Source organism: Myodes glareolus, chromosome X, assembly GCF_982192425.1.
Source record: "Myodes glareolus chromosome X, mMyoGla1.1, whole genome shotgun sequence".
Lineage (NCBI taxonomy): Eukaryota > Metazoa > Chordata > Mammalia > Rodentia > Cricetidae > Myodes > Myodes glareolus.
Genome location: NC_142053.1, coordinates 81,865,611 through 81,877,024, shown reverse-complemented (window position 1 = coordinate 81,877,024; position 11,414 = coordinate 81,865,611). Strand labels below are relative to the sequence as shown.

The following is an 11,414-nucleotide window of genomic DNA, read 5'->3' as shown; positions in this document are numbered from 1 at the left end:
GTGTGCCAATGGCAAGGAAGCTGCAGACAAATTTGAAGCAGCTTGTCTTCCAAGAATACCTTGACCACCAGCTCCTGTGCTCAACCTTCAAGAGGACAGTGTTTGTGGGGTGTTAGGAACTGAAGCTAAGTACCTGGACTCTTGAGGAGATAAGGGCAGTGGTGGCAGCAGCAAGAGTTCCGAGACCACCTGTGCCAACCCTCCCCAAACTCAGACTCTTGCAACCAGAATTAACAAGACTATCAGAGTGCGTGCTACAACTTTAGACATCGATAAAGAACATACCCAGTCAGTTCTCTCTTTGCAAGTAACTTTTATTTACAACTGAATTGGTGGCTTTGTTCCTCAATTTTTAGGGACACTTGGCATCAGCAGCCAGAGGGAAAATCTGCGGTGAAATCAAACTCATTCTGCCCCAGCCACAGCTCGGGAAGCTCATTGGCTCGGTCTAGCCCCAGCTCTACCACCAGAGACATCAGCACTTCCTCATCCACTGGGTCAGAATCAATGATAGTAGGGCTCTGGGAACCAGCAGGAGGAGTGGCTGATCCTGCCGCTTCTGCTCCTGCTCCTGCTCCTGCCACCGCCGCTCCTGCTCCTGCGGCTTCCGCCGCCGCCGCCTGGGCCCCGAAGTCCCAGTTTTGCAGGGGCCCTGCCTCCCCTGGTTGGCCTGGAGTGGCAGCAGCAGCTGCTGCTGCGGCCCCATGATACTGGCTATTAAGCTTCTGCAGCTGCATACTGGCCAGCAGATGAGGGGCAGGGTGCAGGTTGAAGGGTGGGGGCTTGGTAGAAGGGCTGGCAGTAGGAGAGCCTACTGGAGATGCTGATCCAGAGGAGCTTGCAGGAGCTCCATTGGCTTTGGCTCCATTTGAGTTGACCGCAGGGTAGTGCAGGATGGCCACTGCTTTGCGATCCTTCACCCCGAGGTTGGAGTAGTCCAGAGAGTTCATCTCCTGGTTGGCATCCTAGAAGACAGAAAGGTACACCATAGTAGCCCTCCTCCTGGTTTTCTTTTTGGCATTCACTGGATCTGGACTGCTCCTGCATGCCCTGCATTTAGTGTTAATAGTGGGCAGGTGACAGGAAGAGCCCCTGGACAGTGAGGTTTCTTTTGCTTCTGTGATTCTGATTCCTATGTTATCCAAAGTGGGCCTCCCTCCCCTGCTACTCAATGTGCCCCCCCACTCCCGTCTAAAAAGAGCACCCCTTTGTCCCTCTCCTCAGCCCCACTATAATCTCTTTGCTACAGTGGTCATGTTTCAATTCTGCTTCTTTGCTCCCTTCCTGCTGTCTGTCTTTCAATACCCCTAGTGAGTTCAATTCAATTACTTTTTTTCCAAAAAAGCCCTGCTGTATCTTCTCTGGTCAAGCACACTGGCTATATGCACACCTAGGATGGCTAGGAGCATGTCCCCCTCCCCTAAAGTCCCTCTTTCCATGCCGCAGTATCTCCATTGGTAAAGTGGCAAAACTTACCTCCTTCGCAGAGTTGCTACCACCCTTGACATCAAGTGCAGGCCTTGACATAGTTGGCATTTCAGAGTCTGGGCAGAAGTCAGATAAATCGGTGGGAGTTGACGCCTCCAGCTGGAGCTCTTGGTCTGTAAGTAAAAGAGAAGAAATGAATAAAGGTGAAAGGCTTTCTTGACAAAGGAAGCACTAGAAAATTCCAAGTCAGGATCCTGATCGGGTTAAACTTAAAAAAAAAAAAACCAACAACAACCAACCAACCAACAAACAAAAAGCCCAGGAGGATCTGGGCAGTGAGCAGAAACCGAGGTGAACTCTGACCTGAGGTCAGGAGTATGCTCTATTCAGGCAGGCTCTAACACCGACCCCCCCATCCACAATGCCAAGAGAGAACACATGAACATTTACTCATACAGGTTATTTCAGAGTCCAGAGCTAGGGGTGGCGCTGTTCCTGATTCCCAGAGCAGGCATGTCCCTGAGAAAGCACATCAATGGACCACTAGCTGCCAGGTCTAGGTCTCCGATGGAACTGGGGAAAAGTGAGAATTCGGGAGAAGGATGCCCTAGAGTCTCCAAAGCCCTGTCTTGGGGTATGCCTACAAGAAGACAGCAGCCCAGGGTGTTTTGGAGGCTCCGAGGCAGCAGGGGCCACAGAACAGCTGGAAGTAGCTTAGTTCCTTCATGTCTCAAACACCTATTAGACAGTCCCTAGATTGGGCTTTCCTAGGACAACTGTCCCAGAGCCCATAGCTAGACCACACCCATGTGGGGGACGAGAGAAGAAAGGATTCTTCCTGGAGGGAAAATCCGATGGTTTTCAGCCTGGAAGCAGCCGCAGCAGTTTGGAGAGCAGCATCTAGCAGTCCTTTGCCACATAGCTCTCCTGCCCACAGGTCAAGTCCTCATACCCGAAATACTCAGATGGCTTCTAAAGAAATGATTCTCTTGCCCATGTACCAAAGAGATAAGAGAAGAAGGGGGAAAAAAACAAAACCAACCAACCAAACAAACAAAAAACCACTTCGAACTCAGAAAATTAAAATTTCTTATTTTCCTGGAAGCATATTTTTAAAACCCTCATATATTCTAGCATTGTCATCTTAAGGTACCCAAGAGTCATTTCCCCAAAGAGACTAGAATTTTGCTGGGACTCTACCCTCCTTGTTACCCCCAGCGGTTGTTAAGATTGTATTGGTTTCTAAAGGTATCACTATCCCTTTTCCTCTTCAGCAACCGACTACTGGGAGAAAGGAAGGCAGGGGAAAAAAAAGGAGAAAACATGGAGGGGGCACTGGCTGGGTCCCGCACCACCGCTTGACTGAAGTACAAACAGAGCTCTGAGGCAAGCCATCTATATTTCAGCCATCTATCTCAAGACAAGGGCGCTAGCGCCTCGTCGTCAGGAGAGCCAGCACCGCCACTATAGCAAGTTCCTTATTGCTTCACCTTCGTCTCCATCTTCTCCCTCCCGTATGCCACCCGTACCCAAATGTCCAAAGGGAAAAAAGCCTCCCCCCAAGAGCAACACTAACAGGGGTTAGAAAATATGAGGAAAGTGCGTGTGCTCTGGTGTCGCCTCTCAGGGCAGGCCCCTGTAACATTCCCCTCGAGGCGCGCCAGCCCGCTCGGAAAAGCGCAGAGCCGGTCTCTGAGGTGATCTTATTTCCTGCCCCCCGCGACCCCATTTTCTATCCCCCACCCCACCCCTCGGCCCATTGGAGGGGAACAACTTGCTTCAGGAATGTCTGGACGAGCCACGAAGTGACCACTGCGAAGCCGCCGCGAGCCGCCGCGAAAAAGCCGCGCAACAAGTGCCGGCTCCGCGGCTCGCGCCTCCCGTTACTCAGCCCGGCCTGGCCGCCCCCCGCATCGGTCCTCGCCCAAGGGGAGGGGGTGAGAAACGGGGGTGGAGAAAAGGGAGAGGCAGGTAGGTGGGGGGGGGGTCATGAACCTGTCTAGGGAGCAAAAGTTAAAAAATGGCACCAACCGGTACACTCCATCTCCATTGCTACTGAGAAATGTAAAATAAAAAATCCAAACAGCACTGCGGCTTGGCTTGCACGCCGCTCCAAGCAGTCCGTTGTTTACCGACAGCTCGCCAGGCCTCCTTGACGCGCCCGGTGAGGGCCACCAGCGCGGGGCTTGGCCGGACGCAGCCCTGTCCGCCTGGAGCGAGCAGTCGTGCCTGAGGGCTCCAAGCTTCCGTTACCTCAGGTGCTCGGCAGCAGACAGGCGATGAGGCACGGGGTCTCCGCGTCAGCGCGACTTTGGGGACCCGCAGCGTCTCCGCGCGCGGGGGCGCACTTTGGCGCCAGTGGCAGCGGCTCGCGCGCCTCGCCTCACTTCCGAGTGTCCTCAGAGCGTCCGAAGCTGCCCGTGCTCCCGGGCTGCTAGCGAACGTTCGAGGTGTCGAGAGGTGCGACAACTTACCCAAGGTCACAGGGCTAAAAAGTGGCACAGCCCCGACTAGCTGTCCCACCCCAGCTCAGGCGTCCCGCGGAGGTAGGGGCTGCGCCGCTGCTTCCCCTCAGAGGGGTGTGTGCGCGGGAGCAGGGAGCGGGGTGGGCTGCGGGGGGGGGAAGCAAGTTGCCCCAATGCTCCAACTTGCAGCCGTCAGCTCGGCGACACTCGGCCCGCAGCCCCTCGGTCTCCAGCCCCCAAGGAAACAAGAGCTTTGTGCAGCTCCCGAGCGGCCTGATGCAGTCCCGGCTATAGGCGAAGTCGGGGAAGCAGAGCCGGAGAAAGCGCGGGCGCGGGAGGGGAGCTGCTGCGGTTTCCTCCGGACAAGTGGGCGCCCAGTCCCGCCGCCTGCCGTCCCAGCGGCCCGGACACCGGCAGCAGCAAACAAGTCCCCCAGCCCCTCAGGCGGGCCACTCGGCATCCGACCGTGTCCTCGTCTCCCTCTGCCCCAGCCCAGTGCCCTGCCCGGCGGCCCGGCTTACCTCCGCGAAGCCGCCTGCCCGGGAGAGAGAGGGAGGATCGCAGGGGCTGGGACGCGGGACGAAGCGGCCGAGCCCCCAGCCCCTTGGCACTCACGCCGCCGCCGCGAGCCGCTTGCTGCCTTCGGATTCCCCCGGCCGGGCGTATGGGCTGCCACCCGACCCCAAGGCGCCTGGGAAAAGGCTGCAACAGCCGCGCCGCCGCACCGCACCGTGCAGCGCCTAGCAGCCCCGGCCCGCGCTCGTGCCCGCCCGCAGCTTCGGCGCCGGACTCCGGGGCGGTGGCGTTAGCAAGCCACCGCGCTTGGTTCTGGGCGAGGGGACCCGGGCTCTCAAGCCCCCATTGCCGCCCGGAGAGCCCCGGCGTACAGGCACACCGTAGCAGGCTGGCTTCGGCTAGGAATCCCAGGAAGGACAGACCCTTTTCCCCCCTTTTTTATCCCTCTCCCCCCAATTTTCACGTCTTTATAACCGGCTTAGGGCATTATTAGCACATGTCCTGGCTCGTGGACGAGTTGGAGGCAAAATCTGAACTGGATACTTACGGAGGGCCCGAGAGGGTGCAGCGCCTTCCTCCAGTCTGGTCCTCCTTGCTGGGAGCAGCCCCGCGCCGATAGGCTGTGGGCGGAGCAGCCGGGCGGAGCGAGCCTCCTCACCGCAGCTCGGCAGCGCACTTCTGCAGCTGTGCCGCTGGGAACATTTTATAGCGGCGGCTGGCGTGTGTGGCCCTTTAAAGGCGCTCGAGCTGGTGCAGTCACCGTGGATCTTGTGAAAGCGGAGGGCGGGCTAGGGAACAGAGTCCGTGCGTCCCCTCCGGCCCCTCAGCCCTGGGGGCACGACACAGTCACCTGGGTGGGGCTGCTGGTTCCAGATTATGGTTACTTCTCTCCCAGTGCCCTGGCCCGTATCTATGTTTCTAAAACTGATGGCAGGCTGAACCCAGGACGTGGGCTCTCCCCACCACCCTGCATGGACTTGCCCAATAAATTCCACTTAGTAATTTCACCGAGGCGAGGGAGAGCTGTTAGTGTCTGTTTTCTGACCTAAATCAAGCGGGTGGCCAGGACAGGCTTCAATGGATAGAGAGGAGAGCTGTTGGCTTAGAAAAAGACCCAGAGGAGGGACTTGCACGCGGGACGGGGTAGGCAAGATGCGGTCTTAGTTTCCTGCAGGGCTTTCTGTGAGCCGGTTTGCCCTCATCGGGCTACATCGCCTAGCCTCCTTGTGGAAGGGCTGAGGTTGGAGGGGGCCTTTCCCCCAACACTCCCTACATTTTGTTCAGGGCTACTTAGAGGGATCATATGGCAGCCGTGGCTTCCTTCAAGGCCCAGGGTTGATGTCAAGGCTTTCTGTCCTGTGGTCATCCAGGACAGAAAGAGGCAGGCAGGATGCGACGACGCTGAGAAATACTGTTCTACCGGACCGTGGGGCTAGGTGCACGCATGTAGTTCATATGGTTCACGGAAAAGCCAAGAACAGGCAGCGGGTTCGAAAAGCTTGCCAGAGTTCGCAGAGATTCCTCTTGCCTTCCCACGATGCCAGGTTATTTTATTATTATTATATAATTATTCACATCTAGCAAGAACAACATTTTGCACTTGGAGCACATCTCTCTTGTGTTGGTACGTTTTCTTACAAATTCTTACTAAAAGAGACCTGGGGCTTCTCATTTCAAGGCATGTTCCCTGCGGCTGGAAACTCCCACCGCACCGCTTGCAGGAAGGCCACCAAGATTACCCCCCTGTAATCAAGCCCCCCACACCCTCCCACCCTCTCCTTTCAACAACTCAGTTTTTACACCGTTTGTAAAACATGGCCTTTTGAAAAAGTACGATGTTTAGGAAACGGGGGAGTAATGTAGCAAAGGCATTTCCATTGTGTGTGCCTTGTGTCATAACTGGCTTTGAAGACCTGACCTTCTCTTCTTCTTCTTCTTCTTCTTCTTCTTCTTCTTCTTCTTCTTCTTCTTCTTCTTCTTCTTCTTCTTCTTCTTCTTCTTCTTCTTCTTCTTCTTCTTCTTCTTCCTCCTCCTCCTCCTCCTCCTCCTCCTCCTCCTCCTCCTTCTTCTTTTTCTTCTTTTAGGATCGCAAGTGCCCTGAATTTGCTCTTCTAACAGAGTCAGACCTGTTTGTTGATGAAATGACCGGCTTGCTGACAAAGAGGGGACATCAATGGAGAGACAGATCTAGGCCCTTCTTTGGCATTTCGAAGAAGCTGGGGTGAGTACCCTGGATGGATAACTAGGGGAACACCCCCCCCCCCCCCCCGCGTTGGGCTGGAAAGCAGCCTTTCTTGCGCTGCTCATTGCTGCCCCCCCCAGCCACACTGCTGCAAGTCCAACTCGGGTAACAAGCACACTTCACACGCCATTGCTACACTTGCTACACTTGCTACACTTGCTACATTTGCTACACTTGCTACACTTGCTACACTTTCTCACTTGGCTCGAAGACTAGTTTCCTGCAGAGAACAGGCACGGTCAGTGGGACCCTAAAGCTCTACTGGGGTAGCAGGAGAGGTACACCTCCAAAGCCCCTCGGTATTTGTCTGGGGTGAGAAAAGTTTCTGTGAAAGCAAGGGTGGAGAAGGAGCGGACTTAGGCTAGGCTTTTGAATTACGGTTGCTAATTTGGACCCCTGACCTGCCCCCTCCACCTCTGTTTGGTCTCTGAGGCTGGTTCATAAACTACAGGACGCAGCTGGGCTGCAGGCTCCCGATCCCAGACCTGTGGATCCGCCCTCCATCTATTGGATGGCTCCCAGGCCAATTGTTAGAAAGAGGCATATGTTCATCTCAGCTTCTGGAGTGTCTCCGGAGCAGTTGCTCAACAGCTAGCCCCCTCCCCCATCCGGACCATTGAAGGCCAGAAAAAGGAGCGCCCTCCACCACATTTCTATATGCCCAAGTTCCAGAAAGACCCCCACCCCACGGTTGACTTCCTGTCATCTCCACTGCCCACCTCCCAGGGAGTAGGAATGAGAGGGGCTATAGGCACTCAGCTTTGAAGCAGAAAAGTCACTCATTTCCTTTTGGGGCAATGGGAGTTGAGGTTAGTGGCAGAGAGTGAATGGGGGCAAAGAAGACATTTGCATTTCTAGGCAAATACGCCTTAGATCACTGACTTCCCAGCCGGCTCCAGGCTAGCTCGGAGGTCCGCTAAATTCTTTTCTCCAACTTACCAAGTAGACCATAAGCTTGTTAAGCCAAGAGAGAAGTGATGCTTACCCAGCAATAACCTTCTAAATGTCAGTCATGAGCCGGACAACGAGCATCCTCTCTCTCCCATCATCTCATTCAACTCCTAGGACAGCCCTGTGAGGTTGGATTACCAAAGGTGAATTAGCCTCAGAGAAGTGCCCAAGTTGGCACAGTCAAGAGGAAGGGAGTTTTGATTCTGGCGAGGCTGGCTGCAGTCTCTACCCTACATCCCTACACCCTGCTGCCTCGGAGGGAAAAGAAGTCCAGAGTGCAGGTTCAGGGGTCAGTCGCCTGGATTAAATCCCTGCTCTGCCATTTGCTAGCTGTGTGGTCTTAGGGTAAGAGGCTGTGCTCGTGGTGTATGCATGCTCAGTTTTCCTATTAAATGTACATCATAAGAAATTAACCGAAACTGTAAGGTTAGGAAGGAATCTTCAGCTCGAGTGATTGATGCTGGGATTGGTGTTGGTGTTGTAATGTGCCTTCAGATTCTTTTCCTTTGACCCCATCCCTGCCACAACTCACACCCTTCAGGTTCAATAACACTTGTTGACTGAGTAATTGAAATATCAGACTTGGAGGGGGATGAAAGAGCTCTCTAAACTCAGGAAGGAAAAGATGAGAATGCAGGTTTGTTTTCAAAACTCCACTCGCCACTGCCAAAGTTGCCTGGACCATGTGACTGGTATAAAAATGGAGTCGGTAAAAGATAATCATGCTTATAGGTCAGTCTGTAAATGTAGAAATGGACACCCAAAATATAGTCAATATGTGTACAGAAAAGTTAAAAGGTACAAATTTAAATTTAAAAAATTGTGTGTGTGTGTGTGTGCGCGCGCGCGCGCACGCATGTGCTTCCGTGATTACATTTGCACTGTATGCATGCAAAAGGTCAGAAGAGGGAATTGGATTCCCTGGAACTGGAGTTACAGGTGGTTTGTGAGCTGCTATGTGGGTGCTTGGAGCTGAACCCAGGACCTCTGCAAGAACAGTAAATGCTCTTGACTCCTGAACCATCTCTTCACCCCCAACACACATTTATTCGAGTATCTTTAGAAAAGTCAATGTGGTAGCACACACCTGTTACTCCAGTACTCAGGAGGATCACTAGTTCCAGGACAGCCTGGGTTACACAGCAAATTCCAGGCCAACCTGGGCTACACAGCAAGTTCTAGAGCAGCCTGGGCTACATATAAATAAGCATGCATACATACACACACATATAAACAATTCTCTGTCATATACATATACACACATTCCATACATATACATATATGAAGGAGAATTGTTTATAATAGAAACCAATCATAAAGGTCTATGGCCTGGGAATTTCCCTTGGTACCTTAACCACTGCCTCCCAAATTCATTTTAAGATTTTAAGAACTTTTATTCATGACAAAATATTGAATAAAAACCCTGGGTACAAAGTTGCATAAATATGAGGCTGAGGTGCGGAGGGTACAAAGGCTCCAAAATGAATGCTTCTGTGTTTCCAACCCCATAGGACTATGGGAATAAAGCAATGGTTGGAGAAACACCCGAGAGGCACTGCCAGTAAGGGACACGATTCTGAATTATTCTTTTCTATTTTCTCTATTATATAATTGTATTCATGTATTTGGTGTGTGGGGGAGATGTGTGCACGTGTGCCCCTTGTGCACCTGCCGCCGTGTATGGGTGGAGCTCAGAGGGTAGCTTCAAATGTGTGTCCTGGAGATGTAACGCAGGCCATCAGGCTGATCAATCATCTCAGCAACCCAACGTCTTCTTTCTTTGAGATAGTGTCTCTCTATGTAGACTTGGCTGTCCAGGAACTCAATGTGTAGACCAGGCTGGCCCCAAACTCACAGAGATCCCCTTGCCTCTGTCTCCCAGGTGCTGAGATTAAAAGTGTATGCCACCACATCTAGCTTATTTTTCTTTTAATTAAATGTACATTTATAGTTAGTAAGCTCCTTAAAAGTATATTTTGTTTTCTTTTTTGAGGCAGGATATTATTCTGTAGCCTAGGAAGGCCTTGAACTTTCAGTCATTTGGCCTCAGCCTCTTAAGTACTTGGACCTATTTTTGTTGAAATTATAAGTATACATAGAAAAAATATTGGGTGCAAATATACTAAAATGTTAACAGTGATTATAATTGAATAGTGGAATTATGAGTAATATTTTTTCTTTTTCCTTTTTGAAATTCTTTTGCAGTATGATTACATTGTTTTTTTTTACAATTAGAATAGATTCATAACTTGAAAAGTGCATAATCAGTAGTATTCTACTAGTGGTAAAATTATGAATGCAAATTGAAAAAAATGGGAAGGAAGTATATTGAACTATTAACAGTTTTTATATTAGCTGCTAAGGGATTGTGGGTAATTTCTTCTCATTTTTCTGTAATATGGTCTTATTATTTTTATAATTAAAATAAAATGATACATAAAAATAGCATATACAATATGATCCAATTTTTGCTAAAAATTAATATATGCATAGAAAAATAATTGATTATTCTGAAATGTGTTTGTCTCTGTGTGGTGGGGTATGAGTGATATTTTATTCTTTTCTTTATAAATAAATTGTTTTTTCATTTTTCAAATTTTCTACAGCTATCATCTATGATTTTTAATTATGAAAAATGTAAACATTCATAAAGCATTTTAATAGTGGAGTACTTATGGGAAAAGGGTGCCTATCTGGGATTTGCTTTAAAATAGTTCAGTGTGGGCTAGAGGAGACCAGATGGGGTTATAGATTAAATGAGAAAAATGTTGAGGATGGGTGTATGAGGCTTTTGTTTTCTTTTGGGAATGCTTGAAATTTTTATAATGAATATTTTTCTTAAAAAACCTTTTTCACAAAGACCATTTCTTTTCATTTTTGCCAACTATATGTGATTCCCTCCATTTCCCAGACAGCTGTGACTCAGAGTCAGAGTTATTTGTCCCGGGCCTTCTCACTCCAAATCTAGTGCTCTGTCCACATCCCAGGTGCTGTTGCTGCACATCTTTTTCTTTATTGTTTTAAAAGTTTTAAAAAAAAGTTTATTTATTTGTATTTTGTGAGTATGGATGCTTTGCCTGCATTTATGAATGTGTGGCTTGCACATGGTGCCTGGTAGCCACAGAGCCAGAAGAGGGTGCTGGATTCCCTGGGATTGGAGTTTTGGATGGTTGTAAGATGCCTTGAAGATGCTGGAAACTGAACCTGGGTCCTCTGGAAGAGCAGTATGTGCTTTTAACCCCTGAGCTATCTCTGCAGCCTTACTTATTTTTGTTTGTTCCTGTTTTGTTTTTGCAGTGCTGGGGATCAAATCTAGGGCTTCATGCATACTGTACCAGTGAACTGAATCCTCAGCTCTGTTTTCCCTCTCTCTTCTTTTAGTAATTAAAAATAACATTTTATCTGATTATAAATGTAATTGTTCACGGAACCGGCTTTTGAGTGAGCAGGAATGTATTAGAGGAAAACATACTAATCCACCCCCAAGCAGTGTTGTTAACCCTTGGCTGTTGGTTTTGTGAACTGTCTCCGTGCCTCTTCCTGCAGAGGTAATGATAGTAGTAAACCTCTTCTCAGGGAGAGTAGTTAAACATCTCTGAGTGCATCTGCAGCTGTTTAGGGTTTACCCATCCCAGCTCTCTCCTTGTCCCCTTCAGAAGCTGTAGTCTGGGTCCCCTTTTAACAATCACCTCCATCCCAACAATTCAAACAAATGAAGTCCATTAGTGGAAGTTCAGGTGACCCTTCTTCCCTTTCCAATCTGGGGACTCTGCCCAGAAGCTATCTTAGGACCTGGGCATTTTCAATTGCTC

At 50.2% G+C, this 11,414-nt stretch overlaps 1 protein-coding gene across 4 annotated transcripts; it reads right to left on the bottom strand.

Moving 5' to 3' along the window:
* Positions 1-293: 293 nt before the first annotated feature.
* Cited1 (Cbp/p300 interacting transactivator with ED-rich tail 1) lies at positions 294-5,114 on the bottom strand. 4 transcript variants are annotated; one of them, XM_048418031.3, is made up of 3 exons: positions 4,957-5,114; positions 1,477-1,601; positions 294-965 (listed from the first exon to the last, which is right to left on the bottom strand). In XM_048418031.3, exons 2-3 carry the CDS (start codon positions 1,534-1,536, stop codon positions 369-371), a joined length of 657 nt encoding a protein of 218 aa, XP_048273988.1. In that variant the 5' UTR covers positions 1,537-1,601; positions 4,957-5,114; the 3' UTR covers positions 294-368. The 4 variants fall into 4 exon arrangements, with proteins under 4 accessions (XP_048273988.1, XP_048273990.1, XP_085540632.1 ...); XM_048418033.3 differs by lacking the exon at positions 4,957-5,114 and adding an exon at positions 4,415-4,839; XM_085684506.2 differs by lacking the exon at positions 4,957-5,114 and adding an exon at positions 3,460-3,813.
* Positions 5,115-11,414: the final 6,300 nt, after the last annotated feature.